General features: G+C 43.8%; 1 protein-coding gene across 1 annotated transcript in view; it reads right to left on the reverse strand.

Annotated features, from left to right (window-relative positions):
• wnk4a (WNK lysine deficient protein kinase 4a) overlaps nt 1-21,282 on the reverse strand; it is a 152,083-nt gene extending 130,801 nt beyond the window's left edge. Inside the window, exons 1-3 of the mRNA XM_080455848.1 lie at nt 21,163-21,282; nt 17,649-18,023; nt 16,137-16,796 (exon numbers count right to left, since the gene is read on the reverse strand). Coding sequence (XP_080311974.1) covers nt 16,137-16,796; nt 17,649-17,960 — 972 coding nt within the window. The 5' untranslated portion in view covers nt 17,961-18,023; nt 21,163-21,282. The remainder of the gene's footprint in view (nt 1-16,136; nt 16,797-17,648; nt 18,024-21,162) is intronic.
• Nucleotides 21,283-22,350: the final 1,068 nt, after the last annotated feature.

Genomic DNA, 22,350 nt, shown 5'->3' on the forward strand with positions numbered 1-22,350 from the left:
GAGCCAGACAAGATTTCATTATCGAAAGAGTGGGAAAAACCAAACCTATATTAAATTGTTCATAGGGTCAATACGAGTAAATAAATATATGATAACCGTTCCACAGGAGCAGCTTTTTCATGGTTATCACACATTTTGTTATTGGTGAAAAAATGACAAAATTTAAAAAAGAGTTATCATAATGAAACTTCCTGAGTTGATTACTTACATGAAGACAATGATTTATCGTATTACAAGTTTTCTGAAATTGTATATTTAAATATGCAAATTAGGCATTTAGTCCATGAGCCAGAGCATCAAAATTGAGCCAGATATTGAATATTCCCTCGTTAAAAAACCTTTGACTCCAACATCTTAAGAAAATGAAATAAGTATGTTGACTCTGGCTTTGTCCAATGTTCATTCTGGAAAGTAATGCAAATGTGGGCATATTTTCCTAATGCCTAATTTGCATATTTAAATATACAATTTCAGAAAACTTGTAATACGATGTTGTAATTTTTACACCTGTCATGTACGTATGGGGAAAATAACAAAATGTGTGATAACCATGAAAAAGCTGCTCCTGTGGAGAGGTTATCATATATTTATTTACTCGTATTGACCCTATGAACAATTTAATATAGGTTTGGTTTTGCCCACTCTTTCGATAATCATTGCTCAATTTTGGGGCTCTGGCTCATGGACTAAAAGGTGTAGAGGTGGTGAAACAGGAGAGGCCTCATTAATGTGTGAGGGAGTCTGCAGGCTGCAGGGAAGCGGATGCTTGAATAACAATATGGCCTTAAAGGTGCTCCGACAAACACGGACGTACGGCTCAGTGAACTGATCTCCTCACCCGCTGCTCACTGACCACTTGACCTCGGTGCCGGGGAAGTCATCAAATAGACAAGACTAGCTTTACTGAAAGTACTGTACTTAAACCTGAATGTCTTCACCAACAAGAGCAGCATCTACCGGGTTGTAGCGTGTTACCAGATCTGATTTTTTTTTTTGGCTCATGTTCCCCACCGGAATAACCAAGTGGTTAAATACAGTGTGAGGTGTTTTTTTTTGTTTTTTACTTTGTTAGAGCATTTCAATGTTTCTATTAAATTCTGACAGGCCTTTATTATTATAGCTTAAGGTAGGGTAAGTGATTTTATTTGGTCAAAATAAGTGTTTATAGCTCTATATTGTGATAGTAATCATTACTATAGAGTGTGTGTTCAGTAACAGGAGTCTCCATGTCTCTCCAGCTCTTTATTAAATCAGAAAATGCATTTTCAGGTCAGGATACCAATTTTATCCAATCAGGATAGAGAACTCAGACAGGACACAGATTAAACAAGTGAAATTGGAAGTGATGACACAAAGAAATGAGCAGACACACAATTGGAACTGGAACACTATCAAAATGAAGCTGAAATGGGTACTCTCTCCTGATTGGCTGAAATGTTGTCACCTACCTGAAAAAGTATTGTCTGTTTATTAAAGAGCTGGAGAGACATGGAGACTCCTGTTACTGAACAAACACTCTATAGCAATGATTACTATCACAATATAGAGCTTTAACCTTTTAATAAAAACTTTGTCTACTCAGCAGCCAGTGTTGTGTTCTCGTTTTTTCCCGAGGGCATACGATAATCATTCCCTGCGTGGGGTCGTGGTGACGCTCACGCGTGGTCAATGGTTGAAATGGTTAGTAGAGGGCTACACTTTTTATTTAAATATTCTGTCTGCACGTCTTACTGCGTATGCCACCACTACCAGCAGCGCATAACCTAATAAATACAGCCACAACTGTACCAGCTGTGACATTAAAGTGATGAACACATGAATGCATTACTAATTACAACCCAATGATAAATGGACCATATACTGCATAATCAGTACCTTTACGTTTGGTATAAAGTATATTTATATGCCAATAATTTTGTACTTTTACACAATTACATGTTTTAATGCAGGGCTTTTACTTGAGGGTTTCTACATTGTGGTATTGCTATGTTATCTATGTACGAATGTGAGTACTTTGCCCATACTAACCTCATTGTAAAACTGCATTGTGTGTAGGTCTGCTATAGATACAGCCCTTTACTTAAAAGAGTAGTTCACCCCCAAAAAAATCAGATTTTTTAGTTTTTGTCGCATTCCTAAGCCGATAATCCTATGACAGGCGGTCTCTCCGAAAGGTTGAGTCTCCTACCGGATACATTAGTATCTTTCGGCAAGTCATCATATTATTGTCTCAGGAATGCGACAAAAACAAAACAATCTCCATGAATTCAAGGCTTCATGGGGTGTGTAATTGGTAGAAAATACGTTTTTTGGGGGGGTGAACTACTCCTTTAAATGTCTATTAAAATGTCATTCCATGATTATGAGTCATGGATAATCACGTTGAAGAGATATAAGATGATCATTGTTTTTATTTTGGAACTGCTATGGTTCCAGGGACACGAGATAGCAGAGACACCTTGGAAAGCTAGCTGTCCCCTTGTGTTGTGACAGCATGTGAGTCATGGTGGTTCCTGGGCCTTTCCAGTGAAAAGAGACCACAGACAGGATCATGACTCATGCATTTTTTAAAGCAGCCCCACACACCACTTCCTACGCACGTTAGGTTAGCCCTGGTTCACCTGTGCTAACGGGGCTAGCATGGGATGCTACTGTAGGTTCATTAAGACCGGGAACACATCTGTGTCATTTAAGATGTTTAGCTATTATTTTTATACTTTGGGCTATTCAAAAATGGCACGTGGCACAGAGTGCCGCGCTACGAGCTTGTAGATCTACTATTTGTTTTTGAGAAAATCTTGAAAATGTGTGCAAATCTTTGAATATAGGCCTATAGGCTATGTTTTTTAAAGGCTATGTTTTTTAAACTCAAATCTTTGCTTCTGGGGGATTCTACAATGTGGGGGGATTCCCCCAGAATGATATAGATTTTTCCGTTGGACTCCCCCACCCCCCCCCCCCCCGCCCCCATCTCAAAATATTTTGTTACAGGGACCCCTCCAGAAGCAAAGATTGAAGTTAAAAGTGTATATATATTAAAGTGTATATATATTCAAAGATTTGCAAAAAAAAATCATGATTTTTCAAAAATAGCCGATCTACAAGCTTATAGATCTGCTATTTGACAAGTACGTGACAAAGACACAACGGAAGTGGTGTGTGTGTGGTGGGGGGGGGGTCTGGGGGGGGTCTGTGTGAGTCAACAGTGTGTCTCCAGAGACCAGACAGCTGCCCCCCAGGGTGTTTGACCCCCTGCTGCTCTACGTCCAAACATGTCTGTTTGTATGCATTGCAAACTCAGCCTGTATTGCACCCTGTCAATGCACTGAATGGAACATTATCACGTTTAATCAGATTATTGATTGGTTTAAGTAGGTGAGATACTGACCTACCCACGGGGCTCAGTAGGTTTCTTTGTATAAAGTATAGTTCTGGACGGCGACGGAGGTGCGCCGTCTCAGACGAACTTGAGCCACGAGAGACACCAGTGAGCGAGCTAAAGAGAGCGAGTTGCCGGGCCGAACGTTGCAGCGTTCGCTTGAGCCGACTCAGCTCCGTCTGAGTCATGTACAGATAGAGTTATGTACCGATAGAGTTATGTACCGATAGAGTTATGTACCGATAGAGTTATGTACAGATAGAGTTATGTACAGATAGAGTTATGTACCGATACAATAGGCACAGAATATTAAATCATGTTTTGGAGACTGAGCCCCGTCGGTAGGTCAGTATCTCACCAATCAATAGTCTGATTAAACGTGATAATGTTCCATTGCAGTGCATTCAGTGCATTGACAGCATCTGAAGCCGGTGCAGCAGATAACGTCACAAAAGGCACCATCAATAATGGAGCAACAGCATGCAGTAGTTTACACCTGGCTGTACAATAACCTGCCCTGTACAGAACAGAACACAAAGTCACTGAGTCACAACAAGCATCCTGCCCCAAACAAACTATCACATCCCTATGTAAAACAGGACACTGACACAGAGACCACGTTGCTTTTCATGAGGTTGAAATGTCTACTGTTCCTAAAATCTTGTGCTCCTACAGTATATATTTTTGTGTGCATTGTTTGTTGTGGCTCCACTGACAATAAAGGAATGGAATAGAACACAAGTCCATTATGCTTAAAACAGGCCCAGTGTTCATTCTTCCTTCAGAATGTACTTCAGGATCAACGCATGTTTGCTTTATTTAGACACGTTGTAGAGAGACAGGAAACCAAAGGCCCCTCTGCCTGGGGGGGGGGGGGGGGGCGATGGGGGGGGGGGGGGAATCCAAAACAAATGTAAGTGCATGGGGCCGTGACAGGCAGTCATGTAATGTTTATAATGATATAGAGGCAAAGGAGGGACATCCTTAACTATAACATCTGAACGATGCTACAAGTGTTACCATGGAAACCAACAACAACACTGTGACAGTACAGGCCCTGGTTCTCCAGATCTGCTCCGTAGCACTTGACCTACGTAGCCTTGATGACCTTGCAGGCTTATGTAAAGGTCATTTCGTTTTTAATTAGATAACATGTTATGTAGACAGATGGAGGGCAGGTTCATGTGTTGACCTGACATCCTGTACTTTGTATAGTTTCAATGTACAGAATATAAACTACTGTTAGACCAGTGGTGGGAAAAGTACTCAAATGTTTTACTTAAGTAAAAGTATCAATACCGCAATGTAGAAGTACTCTGTTACAAGTAGAAGGCCTGTGTTCAAAATGTTACTTGAGTAAAAGTACAAAAGTATTGGCATCAATATATACTTAAAGTACCAAAAGTAAAAGTACTAAAATGTTTGAAAACAGCCGATCTACAAGCTCACAACGCGTCGCTATGCCACGCGTTGTGAGCTTGTAGATCTGCTATTATCAAGACACTTAAGGGTTGAGAACTACATATTTGGAGAATGAAGGCATAAGGTTAGACTGATGAATGAATGCCGTCTATAAGGTCAACCTTAACACATTGAATCCAGGAACGCATCTGTGTCATTTTAGATTTATTTTGGCTATTAAAAAAAGGCAGATCTACAAGCTCATAGCGCGCCACTCTGTGCCACGCTATGAGCTTGTAGATCTGCTATTTTGGAAAAATCTTGAAAATTTGTAACTGAAATCTTTGCTTTTTTTTTCTTATGTTGGTATAATATCAGTGGTTCTCAAACTCTTTTCATGTCAAGGACCACCAAAATGATATGTATTTGTCCGCGGACCCCCATCTCAAAATATGTTGTTCCAGGGACCCCCCAGAAGCAAGGATTTGAGTTACAAACGTTCGCTCAAAGATTTGCACAAATTTTCAAGATTTTTCAAAAATAGCAGATCTACAAGCTCTTAGCGCGGCACTCGGTGCCGCGCTACGAGCTTGTAGATCTGCTATTTCTGAATAGCCCAAAGTATATAAAACATGGATAAAGTGGTGACACAGATGCTGGAACTACAATGAGAGTCCGTCTCTCTCCTAAGGTCAACCTTAACACAGAAGCAACAACAGCATCAACAATGGCTACCTCTAAGCTTATTAGAGGCGATTTAGAGGGGGGCTTAACGGAGCTCAAAGCCACAAGTAAAGTGAGCTAAATACCGTACGGGTTTGAGACCCGGAGCCCTGCCTCGTATAAAGGACACACACAACAACGACAATGCTTCAGACCGCACGAGAAAAGAAGAGTTCAAACTAGTCTGTGCAGATAGAACTGGGTTAGTCATGAATAATAATGGAAAAAAGTCTCATATTCTGCCTGAGACGGTGTGGGAGGTGGCCAGGACATGTCATTAGGGGTCAGGACACTTGACCTCTGGTGTTGTATGTTTTTTTTTTTTTGAGGGAACAAAGGTCAAATGCCAGAGGAGGATAAAGGCCATCACATGAAACATTGATTTTAAAGGGTCAGTTCACCCCTTTTTCTATGGATTAGTCACCCTCATAATTTGATGACCAGCGGTTCCGGTAGGAGACACAAAGGAGACTCTTTGTGTCTCCTACCGGAAGGAACCGCTGCCGGTCATCAAATTATTGCCCTAGAAGAGTACCTAAAAGAGTCCTAAAAGCCCTAAAAGAGTACCTTCAGGAGGCTGCAATTGGAAACTGGCCCCTGTCGAAGTCATGACCTAACCGCCCCCCTTCGAACTTTTTACTGTACATATTTTAGTTTTTTCTTTTTTTTCATCTCTAAACTGTTTATATGATGTTCTGCATAGTAGTGTATATCTGTCTGTCATGTAGTGTCACTATGAATTGAGTACATAAGGACCCACATTGAAACAAGCCATTGCGGCTTTCTTGGGGTTTTTAATCCTATTTAGTTGACCTTGTATCGTAAACTGTACTTTCATGTGTTTTTTTCTGCAAACTTCTAAATAAAGTATTCAATCAATCAATCAAAAGGCTAAGGAATGCGACAAAAACAAAAAAATCACACCCTGTGTGAAGTGGGCGGTGTCTTGCTAGCTAATCACAATACTGAATGGAGTCAACCAATCATGTACAAAAGATAAATACATTTATTGAAACACTCTTTATGATGGAAGAAACCATAACTTGAAAAAAACAAACATTTGGTTTTTTTCAAGTTATGGTTCCTTATATAGGGCTATGCACATGTGTCATGTGACACTGGCCAATCACAGTCTCACAGCGCAGGATAATTCTACAAATTTCCTGGGCCCAGATCACAGCGCAGGAAAATGTACATTTTTCCAAATCTCACTTATAGGGGCGGTTTCACCGCCCAAAAATAACCATGGGGTGACTTATCGATAGAAAAAAAGGCTTTTTTGGGGTGAACTATCCCTTTAAGTCCATGAAAGTGTCTTTTTTTGTTGTAGAAACTGTGTAGAAACAAACTCCTGAGTCAAATGTTCATACAGTCAGCCCTGAACCAATCAGTGTGTCTGAAGGAGGGGAGAACAGAGGGAGAACAGGGGGAGAACAGGGGGAGAACAGGGGGAGAACAGAGGGAGAACAGAGGGAGAACAGGGGGAGAACAGAGGGAGAACAGGGGGAGAACAGGGGGAGAACAGGGGGAGAACAGGGGGAGAACAGAGGGAGAACAGGGGAAGAACAGGGGGAGAACAGAGGGAGAACAGAGGGAGAACAGGGGGAGAACAGGGGGAGAACAGGGGGAGAACAGAGGGAGAACAGAGGGAGAACAGAGGGAGAACAGAGGGAGAACAGGGGGAGAACAGAGGGAGAACAGAGGGAGAACAGGGGGAGAACAGAGGGAGAACAGAGGGAGAACAGGGGGAGAACAGGGGGAGAACAGAGGGAGAACAGAGGGAGAACAGGGGGAGAACAGGGGGAGAACAGGGGGAGAACAGGGGGAGAACAGAGGGAGAACAGGGGGAGAACAGAGGGAGAACAGGGGGAGAACAGGGGGAGAACAGGGGGAGAACAGAGGGAGAACAGAGGGAGAACAGAGGGAGAACAGAGGGAGAACAGGGGGAGAACAGAGGGAGAACAGAGGGAGAACAGAGGGAGAACAGAGGGAGAACAGGGGGAGAACAGGGGGAGAACAGGGGGAGAACAGAGGGAGAACAGAGGGAGAACAGAGGGAGAACAGGGGGAGAACAGGGGGAGAACAGGGGGAGAAGAGAGGGAGAACAGGGGGAGAACAGGGGGAGAACAGGGGGAGAACAGGGGGAGAACAGAGGGAGAACAGAGGGAGAACAGGGGGAGAAGAGAGGGAGAACAGGGGGAGAACAGGGGGAGAAGAGAGGGAGAACAGGGGGAGAACAGAGGGAGAACAGGGGGAGAACAGAGGGAGAACAGAGGGAGAACAGGGGGAGAACAGAGGGAGAACAGAGGGAGAACAGGGGGAGAACAGGGGGAGAACAGAGGGAGAACAGAGGGAGAACAGAGGGAGAACAGAGGGAGAACAGAGGGAGAACAGGGGGAGAACAGGGGGAGAACAGAGGGAGAATAGGGGGAGAACAGGGGGAGAACAGGGGGAGAACAGGGGGAGAACAGGGGGAGAACAGGGGGAGAATAGAGGGAGAACAGGGGGAGAACAGGGGGAGAACAGAGGGAGAACAGAGGGAGAACAGAGGGAGAACAGGGGGAGAACAGGGGGAGAACAGGGGGAGAACAGAGGGAGAACAGAGGGAGAACAGAGGGAGAACAGGGGGAGAACAGGGGGAGAACAGAGGGAGAACAGGGGGAGAACAGAGGGAGAACAGAGGGAGAACAGGGGGAGAACAGAGGGAGAACAGGGGGAGAACAGGGGGAGAACAGAGGGAGAACAGGGGGAGAACAGGGGGAGAACAGAGGGAGAACAGAGGGAGAACAGAGGGAGAACAGGGGGAGAACAGAGGGAGAACAGAGGGAGAACAGAGGGAGAACAGGGGGAGAACAGGGGGAGAACAGAGGGAGAACAGAGGGAGAACAGAGGGAGAACAGAGGGAGAACAGAGGGAGAACAGGGGGAGGGAAGGAGAACAGGGGGAGAGAAGGAGAACAGGGGGAGAACAGAGGGAGGTAAGAATTCCTAATCTCAGTCAAGGACACTGCATGGTGTTTATGAAGCTCACGGACAGGAAGGAGAAAACACTCATATCAGCTCCATGGGCGGTGTGGGGGGGGCGGGGCATCAAGGCCACCGTGGCCTCAAACCCTTTTCATGTCAAGGACCCCCAAATTGATATGAATTTGGCCGTGTGGACCCCCCCCCCCCCCCCACCTGAACATATTTCCCAGAAGATAAGATTTGTGTAAAACAAAAACAAAATTGTGCAAAACTTTCCAATACTTTCAAGATTTTTTTCAAAGAAGTACAAACTCGCAGTGAGCTTGTGTGTGTGTGTGTGTGTGTGTGTGTGTGTGTGTGTGTGTGTGTGTGTGTGTGTGTGTGTGTGTGTGTGTGTGTGTGTGTGTGTGTGTGTGTGTTTGGGGGGGGGGGGCGGCAGGATGGCCATGGCCTTCAACGCCTCCATGGAATTCCTTCTGCCCTGTGACAATCCCATGAAATAGTACCAGTTACCGTTGTCACAACATGGTAGATACCATGACATCTGTGCCCTCTCTCTCCACACACACACACACACACACACACACACACACACACACACACACACACACACACACACACACACACACACACACACACACACACACACACACACACACACACACACACACACACACACACACACACACACACACACACACACACACACACACACACACCCACCCTACGGCGCTTCTTCTGCCTTCTGTACGCAACACAAACACCTGCTCTGTGCCAGGATGGGTGGGCTATCTACGTCTATCCAGCCACCTGCTGCTCCTCCATAGACCTGGAGCCAATACAGCTTCAGGGCAGATTCAGATTCAGATCAGATCAGATCTAACACAATGTTGTAATCCTTCTATCTGTCTCTCTGACAGCCTAAGAGCCACTGGGTGTGGCTTTGGACCAGTGTTGCTAGATTTTGAGAGAGAAATAAGCAACCAGGTAGCAAGGAAAATAAGCCCAAAAGAAGTGACCGAGGTCATATGAGCACTTTACAACTATATACGGTATACATGGGCTATTTGAAAATAGCCGATCTACAAGCTCACAGCGCGTCGCGATGCGACGCGTTGTGAGCTTGTAGATCTGCTATTTTCAAAAGAATCTTGAAATAAAATGTTGAATATTTGGAAGATTTCTTGAAACATTCTAACAACACAAATCTGCTTCGGGGGTCCCTGGCACAAAGCATTTTCAGATGGGGGTTATAGGGACAAATGACAACCAGCTGGTTGAAATAATAATTAAAACATTTGGAAGCATGCCCAAAATAAGCAACTACACTTCAGAAACAAGCCCTAAAAACTGCAACCTGCTGCAACTACCAATATTTACAAGCAACTTTACAGAAGAAAAAGAAGCCCAAAGTCGCTCATAATAAGCAGACATGGCAACACTGCCTTCTCATACCCGTCTCTGCCACAGAGCCATTGGGTGGAGCTTTGAACGCGGCGGCGCTCTGATCTGCTTTGGCAGGTGATCTGTTGAGGCGTAGCTCTTCAAACAATCACCGAGTTCAGTGAGTGCGTTTATAATCAATCACGCCACTATGAAACTAACATGGGAGGTCTGTTTTTTTCATTCAGGTCATTTTTACATTTCTTTGGCTATTCAAAGATAGCAGATCTACAAGCTCAAAGCGTGGCACTCGGATATGCAGCGCTATGAGCTTGTATATCTAGTATATATATCAAACTCACAACACATTGTCATAAAACGTGTTGTGAGCTCGGAGATCCGCTGTTTCCCCTGTGCATAGGCATAAGCTACTTTTGAGATTTTTTCTTTGCTTATAATGACATCTTCCAACTTCCAAATTAGGGTCGCCAGGGTTAACTGAGGTTCAAATGCGAGGGACCTTTGTCACTGGCATGATGTGAGCCCATTGTCACTGGCAGCACAGGTCAGGGCAGGTTGTGACCTGTGGTTTGTTGTAGGACATACAAGACTTTCCCTTCAGAAGCCCAGGCCTCATGTCTACTGGACATTCTGACTAACATGTGTCACACAGAACACCGGCGATAACCAGAGAGTCTAATCTGTGTGCCTGTAAACGCCTGAGTCAGCCCTCTACCCTGTAAGAGAGAGAGAGAGAGAGAGCAGCTGTTATCAAAGCCTGTGTGTGTTTGTGTGTGTGTGTGTGTGTGTGTGTGTGTGTGTGTGTGTGTGTGTGTGTGTGTGTGTGTGTGTGTGTGTGTGTGTGTGTGTATGCCCACAAGCTTGGCAACACAATGAGTGACGTACACACGTCTGCAGGTTATCACTGGATGAGATCTCCATAATAAACAGACAGAGAACAATCGGCGTTATCTGTGTGTGTGTGTGTGTGTGTGTGTGTGTGTGTGTGTGTGTGTGTGTGTGTGTGTGTGTGTGTGTGTGTGTGTGTGTGTGTGTGTGTGTGTGTGTGTGTGTGTGTGTGTGGTGATAATGTCAGCGTTTACAGTGCTACCTGGTAGCCGTAAACCTTACAGCAACACCTGTCAGGAAGTGATCATCATCTCCTACTTAGATCTCACACACACAGCGCTCACAAATGCTTTCAGAACACTGAATCAACTGCCAACGCTGGTAAGATAAACCCAGCGGTGGATAAATAAACAATGTTGGCTATCCATACGCACATTACGCACCACCATACGCTCTTTCCAGTCAACCTCTACTGGCGTTTGACGCACGCACACGCGCACACACACACACGCACGCACGCACACACGCACACACGCACACACGCACACACACACACACACACACACGCACACACACACACACGCACACACACACACACACACACACACACACTCCTAAGTGTCTGCATTTTGGAGAAACATGCAGCCATTGGTGGAAATGTGCTCAAATTCTTTACTTAGGTAAAAGTACCAATACTGCTACAGTATATAGAAATACTCTGTTAGTAAAAGTCCAGAATTCAAGTAAAAGTCCAGAATTCAAGCTCACAACGTGTCGCGATGCGACGCGTTGTGAGCTTGTAGATCTGCTATTTTAAAATAGCCTCGGTATAAAATAGGGCTAAAGTGGTTAGTGTACGTTTTATAATACAATAATTTATATCTGAAAAGTAACTAGTAACTAAAGTTTTCAAATATTGTAGTGGAGTAAAAGTACAATATTTGCCTCTGAGATGTAGCGGAGTAGAAGTAAAAGTATTGGAAATTGGGAATACTCAGGTAAAGTACAAATACCTCAAAATTGTACTTACAATACTTAAGTAAATGTACTTAGTTACTTTCCACCACCGCATGCAGCACACTGTAGTGATGCGCTGTATGCAGACAGAATGAATCCACTGTGATCTGCCCGGGCTAGGCGGCTGGCTACCCCTCCTTGCAAAGTTAAACAGCCAACCAGAGAGCTCTACCCCCCACTCTCCGCCCCCCTCTCTGCCACCCTGCTGCCACCATCGGCGGGTTGAGACCTGAAGCCGATTCTACATGTCTCCTAAATCCCCAAAAAATTCTGAAAAACGTATGTTTCTATATCAGTGGTGCTCAATCTTTTTCATGTCAAGGACCCCCAAAATGATATGTATTTGGCCGTGGACCCCCATCAAAATATGTTGTTCCAGGGACCCCCAGAAGCAAAGATTTGAGTTAAAAATGTTCGCTTAAAAAATATATATATTCAAAGATTTGCACACATTTTCACGAATTTTCAAAAATAGCAGATCTACAAGCTCGTAGCGCGGCACTCGGTGCCGCGCTACGAGCTTGTAGATCTGCTATTTTTGAATAGCCCAAAGTGTAAAATAATGCTTTTTAGCTCAAATCTAAAAATGACACAGTTCCAGGTCTTAATGGGTTAAACGACTGAGCTGAGCAACGCCTCACTTACACCTGACGACAGCGTACACACACCGCCTATACACACACAACAACAGATCTTCAGCCACAGACGCTTATCAACGCCTTACGTTGGGAGCTTTGAAATGATAGAAGATAGAGAATCACTAGGTCTCTGTTGTGGGTTGAGCACATGAGGCGGTGGGGTGGTTATATGTTAATGACAACAGAGATTAGCAGGGGGGAGGGGGTTTCTGACCTCTGACCTCTAATGGGATGAGGGAGCAGCCAGCCTGTCATGCAGTCAGCGGTGGAAGTAAGAACTCTGATCATTGATTACATTGTGCACTGAAACAAAGTCACTCTTTTTAGTACGTAACCCAACACAAACAAAGCTGATTCAGACAATATAGAACATCTCCAAACCCACTACTGTTTGTTCTTTTAATTAAACAATGTCAACTTCCTGTTGATTTTACTATTTGAATATCCGGATCCAGATCCGCAGATCAAGTCCAGGTTTTCTTCCTAATAAAAATGGTAAAATCAACAGGATGTCAAATTTTTTTATTAAAACAACAAACAGCACTGTGTGTTTGGTGATGCTCTCTATTGTCTGAATCAGCTTTGTTTGCGTTGGATTACGTGCTAAAAGAGTGACCTTGAGAGCTGCTTCAGCGTACAATGTAAGTCAACGAGGAGCATATTTACAATTATCAATGTCTAATCAATGGAGCAATTATTTGTGATTTCTTGAAGAGAGAGTTCCATCATGGCAAGGTAACTACACCATTGGTTCTCAAAGTCCAGGGGTCCAGGGGTCCTTGAGGGAGTTCCAGGGGGTCCCCAGCTAAATGAAGGAAAGTTAGGAACCAAATGGACCCTTATGGGTCTGTAACTCAGAGAGTGTACAAATGGAACCAAATGGACCCTAACGGGTCCATTTGGTTCCATTTGTACACTCTCAGAGTTAAATTAACATTGATTTTACAATATAAATTGGGGTCCCAGGGATAGAAATGCCATTAAATGGGGGCCCGTAGCCGAACGCATGTCAAACTGGGGGGTCCTTGAAATTTAAATGGTTGAAAATCACTGCTAGAGCCGTACAAATCTTCTCCTATGGGGGTCCCTGGCATATCTTTTCAAATGGGGGGTCCACGGGCTAATAAGTGTCACTTTGGGGGTCCATGACGTGAAAAAGTTTGAGAACCACTGAACTACACAACCCAAACCTCTACCAAAGTGGTCTTGCCCTTTAAAGTACAGTACTGGAGTATATCTACTTTCCCCCCCACTGTGCGCGGCCCATCCCAGACACAAGAATGTAGATCAGAGAGCTTTCACCAACAGCCTCAGGCATATAATGTGCCTGAGGAATCAGGCTGAATGAATACACAGCAGAGGCTTTGAAGATAAGACACTGTGACATTCTAATAAAATACACTGACATGAATATACATGATTTTTCTCTCTTCATACCAGTAACCTGTAAGCTGATTGTATGACGTTCTGTATAGTAGTGTCTGTGTATATCTGTCTGTCTCTGATATGTCATCATGATTTGTGTGTATGGGGATCTCATCTTAAACAAGCTCAGTGCTTAATGAGTCTTCCAGTTTAGTAGACCTTGTATTGTGAATTTGTACTTCCATGTACTGCTGTTCTCATGTCTTACTAAATACAGTACATCAATCAATCAATCAATCAGTCAATCAATCAATCAATCAATCAATCAATAAACTCTGATCACTCTGTCTGGAGTTAGTAGCGTCGTTCTGGCACTGAGGGAGAGGAAGGGGCAAAATGTGGAACAGTTTAAACACTTAAGCCCCAGTATTTTAATGTTTCCAATGTTCAAAAACAGCCGATCTACAAGCTCATTGAGAATCTAGATCTGCTTCTTTTTTTTTTATGTAGAAAAACACTGACAGATCTTATCATATTGTCACATCAGCCAAAGTGCAGGAAGTATAGAGGAAATGTTGACATGTGTGGGTTAGGGTTATGTGAAAACGGGCACTGATCTTGTGTGAAAACTGCACATCCATACTGTCCATACCTGTAGCTCTATAGAAAACTACACATCCATACTGTCCACACCTGTAGCTCTATAGAAAACTACATATCCATACTGTCCACACCTGTAGCTCTATAGAAAACATCATACTGTCCACACCTGTAGCTCTATAGAAAACATCATACTGTCCATACCTGTAGCTCTATAGAAAACATCATACTGTCCACACCTGTAGCTCTATAGAAAACATCATACTGTCCACACCTGTAGCTCTATAGAAAACATCATACTGTCCACACCTGTAGCTCTATAGAAAACATCATACTGTCCATACCTGTAGCTCTATAGAAAACATCATACTGTCCACACCTGTAGCTCTATAGAAAAAAATCACACTGTCCATACCTGTAGCTCTATAGAAAACATCATACTGTCCATACCTGTAGCTCTATAGAAAACTACATACTGTCCATACCTGTAGCTCTATAGAAAACATCACACTGTCCATACCTGTAGCTCTATAGAAAACATCATATTGTCCACACCTGTAGCTCTATAGAAAACGACATACTGTCCACACCTGTAGCTCTATAGAAAACATCATACTGTCCACACCTGTAGCTCTATAGAAAACTACATACTGTTCACACCTGTAGCTCTATAGAAAACATCATACTGTCCATACCTGTAGCTCTATAGAAAACATCATACTGTCCATACCTGTAGCTCTATAGAAAACATCATACTGTCCATACCTGTAGCTCTATAGAAAACATCATACTGTTCACAGCTGTAGCTCTATAGAAAACATCATACTGTCCATACCTGTAGCTCTATAGAAAACATCATACTGTCCATACCTGTAGCTCTATAGAAAACATCATACTGTCCATACCTGTAGCTCTATAGAAAACATCATACTGTCCATACCTGTAGCTCTATAGAAAACATCATACTGTCCATACCTGTAGCTCTATAGAAAACATCATACTGTTCACACCTGTAGCTCTATAGAAAACATCACACTGTCCACACCTGTAGCTCTATAGAAAACATCATACTGTCCACACCTGTAGCTCTATAGAAAACATCACACTGTCCATACCTGTAGCTCTATAGAAAACATCACACTGTCCACACCTGTAGCTCTATAGAAAACATCATACTGTCCACACCTGTAGCTCTATAGAAAACATCATACTGTCCACACCTGTAGCTCTATAGAAAACATCATACTGTCCACACCTGTAGCTCTATAGAAAACATCATACTGTCCATACCTGTAGCTCTATAGAAAACATCATACTGTCCACACCTGTAGCTCTATAGAAAACATCATACTGTCCATACCTGTAGCTCTATAGAAAACATCATACTGTTCACAGCTGTAGCTCTATAGAAAACATCATACTGTCCATACCTGTAGCTCTATAGAAAACATCATACTGTCCATACCTGTAGCTCTATAGAAAACATCATACTGTCCATACCTGTAGCTCTATAGAAAACATCATACTGTCCACACCTGTAGCTCTATAGAAAACATCATACTGTTCACACCTGTAGCTCTATAGAAAACATCATACTGTCCACACCTGTAGCTCTATAGAAAACATCATACTGTCCACACCTGTAGCTCTATAGAAAACATCACACTGTCCACACCTGTAGCTCTATAGAAAACATCATACTGTCCACACCTGTAGCTCTATAGAAAACATCATACTGTCCACACCTGTAGCTCTATAGAAAACATCACACTGTCCATACCTGTAGCTCTATAGAAAACATCATACTGTCCATACCTGTAGCTCGCACCAGGCCACCTCCACGGTTGTCTCGGTGTCCAGTCCCTTATAGACCGTCTTGAACGACCCCCGCCCGATCTCGATGTTGAACTTGAGGTAGCGCCCGTCGGGCGAGGTGGCCACGGCCTTGGTCTCCACGTCCTCCTTCTCCTCCTGCTCCCACTTGCTCTCCTGCGCGGTCCTCCTGGTCCTCCGGGAGGAGGTGGAGAAGGAGCAGGAGGAGGAGGAGGAGGGGGACAACAACGTCAGCTTGTTGTGTCTCTGCTGCTGTTTGAGCTCGTTCTCCGAGTCGGAGCTGACGACCGCCGCGTCCTGCGCCACGCCGCGGCGGGCGTCGCCGGTGTCGGGGGCGTGGCCCTCCGGGGTCGCCCCTCCCCCTCCGGGGCTGGTGTCCCCGCCTCCTCCTCCTCCTCCTCCTCCAGCCCCCGAGGAGGAGGAGGGACCCCCGCCCCTCCCCCAGCTCACGTCCCCGCCGGAGGAGGAGCCGTCGCCTCCCTGGCTGCCGCCACAAGGGGGCGTGTTGGAGCTGGTGGTGCCGGGGCTGGAGGAGGAGTCTATGAGGGAGGAGGAGAGCAGGGACGGGGGCGGAGACTCCTCCTCCTCGGCTTTACTGTTGATGATGATGCTGTGGCCTCCTTCCTCCTCCTCCTCGTAGGGCTGTCACCATTACAGATGGAAGTTGACGATTAGTTGACGATTAACGATTTAATTGTGTGTTTGGACATTGTTGACCATTGGAAAATATGTTTAATAATTCATTTCTGTTTGTCTTTTAGGCTTTGTAATAAAAAAATGCACAGGGCAGACATGACACATAATTAAATATACAAAGAAATTATTGACATATTTAATAATTTATACATGTAAAAAAAGCAGAAATAGCAGGTCTACAAGCTTACCACGCGTCACAAAGTTGTAAGCTTGTAGATCTGCTATTTCTGTTTTTGTTTTGTTTTTGAAAATGTGTAAAAAAAAAATAACGTGGAAGACAATTATGCAAAAATAATTGCGAATATCTCAAATAATTGCGATTATAGAGTACAGAAGTCCTGACGTCACTCGTTCATCCCCATGGGTCGTATAAGTCATTTCTCTATGTAGAATAACATTGGGTCATCTTAGAATCGTCTCATATAAGAATTGTGGTCCAAAAATAAACAAACTGTCTCTGCGATATTGTCAGGGAGGAGGTTCTGTATGGTTTATGATAGTCAGTCACTTATATTTGATACAGTCTGTTTCTGGCGATAATTTAACTAATTCGGTGGAAGTAACATTATCGTTTTCTCACCGTCAGTTGATGCTTCATATCCATAAGAGTCAAACCGCCGGGATCATTTGTTTATTTTTGGAACACAGTTCTTATTTGACGCGATATTAAACACGTCTATGGGGATTCAGAATGGGTGGGGGGGGGAAAACGCGAACCAGGTAGACAAACCTAGGATGTGTAAATGACATCAGACTTCGGTGCTCTATACGATTACGTAATAAGTGTGACAGGCCTACCTCCTCCTCTTCGTCGTCTTCGTCCGCCCTGGACTCGGTCAGGGTCAGGATGGACTCGGCGGACCAGGACAGAGCTTTGGACAGACACAGAGAGTCCATGTCCATGGTGATCTTATGCAGGCCGTACGAGTTCCTCCGGCCCCCCGCCCCGGCCCCCACGGCCCCCGCCGCGGCCCTCCGCAGCATGGAGGGGACATCGTGCGGGGACAGACGGTCCCCATCGCTCCTCAGGTCCACCACCACCGCCGTCGACGACAGACCGGGGAACCCGCCGTGTCGACCTCCAGGGATCTCCACCTCTGCGTGGGACATGGTGGTTGTGTCGTTGTATATTTTTTTACACAGTGGAGAGACCCTTTTATTGTCCAGTCTAGACTGGAGAGGAGAGAGAGAAGAGACCACAAACCATGACATGAAAATATACTTATGTTTATCTTCACTATAGTGGTTCTCAACCTTTTCAGGCCGCGACCCCCCAAAATAATCACATTTGAACTGGAGACCCCCCAAATAATCACATTTGAACTGGGGACCCCCAAAATAATCACATTTGAACTGGGGACCCCCAAAATAATCATACTTGAACTGGGGACCACCCAAAATAATCATACTTGAACTGGGGACCACCCAAAATAATCATACTTGAACTGGGGACCACCATAAATAATCATATTTCAACTGGGGACCCCCCAAAATAATCCCCCCCCGACAAGCACTTGGAATTGTAGTCATTACATTTAGTTTGACTCGGTTCCACCGATAGATAGTGAAAATAGCAGATCTACAAGCTCACAACGCCTCGCAGCGCGATGTGATCTGCTATTTTCACAATGTTTGCCTCTTTCTTATGTAATATTTGACAGTTTGTCCAGTTTGGTATTAAAAGGTGTTAAAAGTCATTAAATTGTAACTTTATAAATGTGCAGATAACCTGTATATACACTTATACTGTATTATTATATTATATAGTAGTATATAGTATGTATTATTATTATTATATGTATTATTTTTTTGGTACCAGACACGGTAAAACTTAGGCTAGCCTATACTACTAGCAGAATGTTTGAGGATCCAATGGAGTTAGCTGGTTTTGTCAGAAGCGCTTTTTAATACTTTTCATTGGTTCAATATTGTTTTTATCAACACAGACGTAAAGGGTGTTTAATAGCACTGAATAATGGAGAAAAATGCAAAAACGTCAAAATGGAGTTAGCTGGTTTCTGCCGGACAGCAACGACACTGTATGTTGGGTTGTTTACTGTTGAGTGAGGAAACAATGTTGCACATTAAGCTAATCATCCAGGAACCCCCCTAAAATAATTTGGGGACCCCCCTGGGGATCCCGACCCACAGGCTGAGAACCAGTTCCCTATACAGTGATCAACGGTATTCTTTCTTTGATTAATTTAACTCTGAGAGCGTACAGATGGAACCAAATGGACCCATAGGCGATTTAAGCCTCTGTCAGGAGGAGGGGGCAAGATGTTGTCATGGGGGTTGTCATAGAGTTGCATATAAGGAAGAGAACCATCATCAGTGTAACAGTAGGATATCCAAAAAAAATCAATAATGTGAACAATTTGAAACCATACACACTGTAGGATGCCAGGTCAAGGTGCCCAGATGTCCCTAGTGCCCACCTGTCCTGTATCCTCTGTAAACAGCAGGTGGGCTGGACTCACAGATGTACTTTACCACTACAATTATTTGAAAACTTTAGTAACTTTGTAGATTTTGATTATTATTACAAACCACTTCAGCCCCATTTAAACTTAGGCCATTTGAAAAGAGACGATCTAGCCTACTTGTAGATCTGCTATTTTCAAAGGATTTTTATACATTTGAAAATTTGTGAAATGGGACCTTCTGCATAACGAGTACTTTTACTCTTGGTATTTTAAGTACATTTTGATACCAATACTTATGTTACTCAAGGACATTTTGAATTCCAGACTTTTACTTTTAACAGATCAGTATTTCTACATCTGGTTTAAGTACCTGGCAGGCTTTCATTTCATAAACAAGGGGTCTTCAACGTTTTTCAGGCCAAGGACCCCTTAGCAGAGAGACAGGTGAAGCAGGGACCCCTTAGCAGAGAGACAGGTGAAGCAGGGACCCCTTAGCAGAGAGACAGGTGGGCAGGGACCCCTTAGCAGAGAGAGAGGTGAAGCAGGGACCCCTTAGCAGAGAGACAGGTGAAGCAGGGACCCCTTAGCAGAGAGACAGGTGAAGCAGGGACCCCTTAGCAGAGAGACAGGTGGGCAGGGACCCCTTAGCAGAGAGACAGGTGAAGCAGGGACCCCTTAGCACTTAGCAGAGAGACAGGTGAAGCAGGGACCCCTTAGCAGAGAGACAGGTGAAGCAGGGACCCCTTAGCAGAGAGACAGGTGGGCAGGGACCCCTTAGCAGAGAGACAGGTGAAGCAGGGACCCCTTAGCAGAGAGACAGGTGAAGCAGGGACCCCTTAGCAGAGAGACAGGTGAAGCAGGGACCCCTTAGCAGAGACAGGTGAAGCAGGGACCCCTCACTACTTGTATAACATTGTGTTGCAGATTAAACTTTTTCATGGATTTCACAGATATCTTCATAGACTTGTTTGACAGACACTATGTTGTGTCAATTAATGTTGTTTATTTTGACACATAAGCTTCTGTATTCATTCATGTTAATGTGTGTTTTCAGACATTTAACCACTTAATGCCTCAATTCTAAACAATGACCTTCCACTCTGTACTTGGTCTGCTCTTTTCCCCCCTCTAACTGTCTATACACACCAAACCACTTTGCCAAAAATAGCAGATCTACACGCTCACTGTGAGCTTGTAGATCGGCTATTTTTGGCTAAATTGTTCCCCTCAGAATCCTATCTATCACTGAAAGATCACTCTGAGGACCCCCTAGGGGTCCCGGACCCCTGTCATCATACACCATCTATTTACAATACTTATAATGCCACTTAATATGCAAATGACATCTGTATGAGAACTCAACCAATAGATAGATGAATCAATTCATTAATCGGGGGGAAAATAAAAATCATGATGATATAAATATATATATTTAAATTAACCAATAGATCAGAAGTGGGCTGGCCACAATATAGTGCCCCCCCCCCTATAAATGGGGTCCATTTGGTTCATGTATATCTCTCCAGAGTTACAGACTGTGATCATGATGCATTTTCATGTGATCATAAAAAATACAGATATATGTTTATCTTCCCTAATTAATATACAGAGCTGCAACAACGGTATTAAACTCTGAGATGATACAAATGTAACCAAATGGACCCGCCAGGGTCCATTTGGTTACATTTGTATCATCTCAGAGTCACAGCCTGGTCTGTGGGTCCATTTGGTTACATTTGTATCATCTCAGAGTTACAGCCTGGTCTGTGATCATGAAGTGAAACGGTTCTCTTTGTCGATTCATTCAACAAGTCACGACTTTTTCCAGCAGTAAAAATGTCTTTAATAAAGAATAGACCTGTAATAAAAAACTATAAACTACTTACTTGTTGCTGTGACTAGACTCCGGTTTAAAACAACATAATCCACGTTAACATTAAAGCATCACCATCACACACAGTGCTCGTCCATAATAACCTGAGAAGGTAATAAACACTACATCAGCATATGAGGAGGAGAACACTACACGCTCCTCTGATACATAACTCCGCCCCCCCGACCCTCCTCCTCTGATACATAACTCCGCCCCCCGTCCCTCCTCCTCTGATACATAACTCCGCCCCCCGTCCCTCCTCCTCTGCTCCATAGCCACCCCCGTCCCCCCAACGCTAGCACACGCCCCCTCCTTTATTTATGGTGAGCAGTGATGGAGAAGAAGTACACAGATATGTTACTTTAAAAGTAAAAGCCCTCATTCAATGCCATTTTAATAATAATAATAATAATAATAATAATAATAATAATAATAATAATAATAATAATAATAATACATAAAATGTATATAGCGCTTTTAGGCACTCAAACAACTTTATTAGGAATAACTAGTTAAAAAAAAGTTTTAAAGTTTAAAAAAAGGTTAAACAAAGAACCAACCAAAGAAAGGTAAACAAAAAGGGGGGGGGGGGTTATGTAGGGAATGCAAGTCTGAAAAGGTGGGTTTTGAGTGTGGTTTTATAAACGTGAGGGTAGGGTTTTGTCCAAGTCTTAACCAACCCAACACCTCCCCCCCCCCCCCCCACCGGAACTGTTTATTGTACATATTTATTTCTTGTTTTTCATCCCTTGAACTTTCAAGCGATGAGTATGATATCTGTCTGTTTTTTAATGTCACCATGATTTGAGTGCGTGGGGATCTCATTTGAAACAAGACGTTGGGCTTGTATGGGCGATCTACTTTAGAGGACCTCGTATTGTTAACTCTGTACTTCCATGTGCTTTTTCAATGTCTTTCTATTCTAAATAAAGCATTCAATCAATCAATCAAAGTGGTGGGGCCGTGGGGGCAGCTCTGATGTGAGCTGGGAGTATAGGCTGACTATATGCTTACATCTCCTGGTTCTCCAACATCTTAAGGTCACTAAAGACTGTCGGCTTCAAACCTCCCAAAACAAACTGATTCCACTACTTCTGATGGCCCATCATGACCCACCTTTTTCAGACCCATTGTGCTAGCCTAGGACGGCTCAGGGTAGAAGACAGGGTTAAGCAATTGAAAATTGGATTGGCTTTCAAAA

Source organism: Gymnoscopelus braueri, assembly GCF_963280865.1.
Source record: "Gymnoscopelus braueri genome assembly, chromosome: 17".
In the NCBI taxonomy this organism is placed as follows: domain Eukaryota; kingdom Metazoa; phylum Chordata; class Actinopteri; order Myctophiformes; family Myctophidae; genus Gymnoscopelus; species Gymnoscopelus braueri.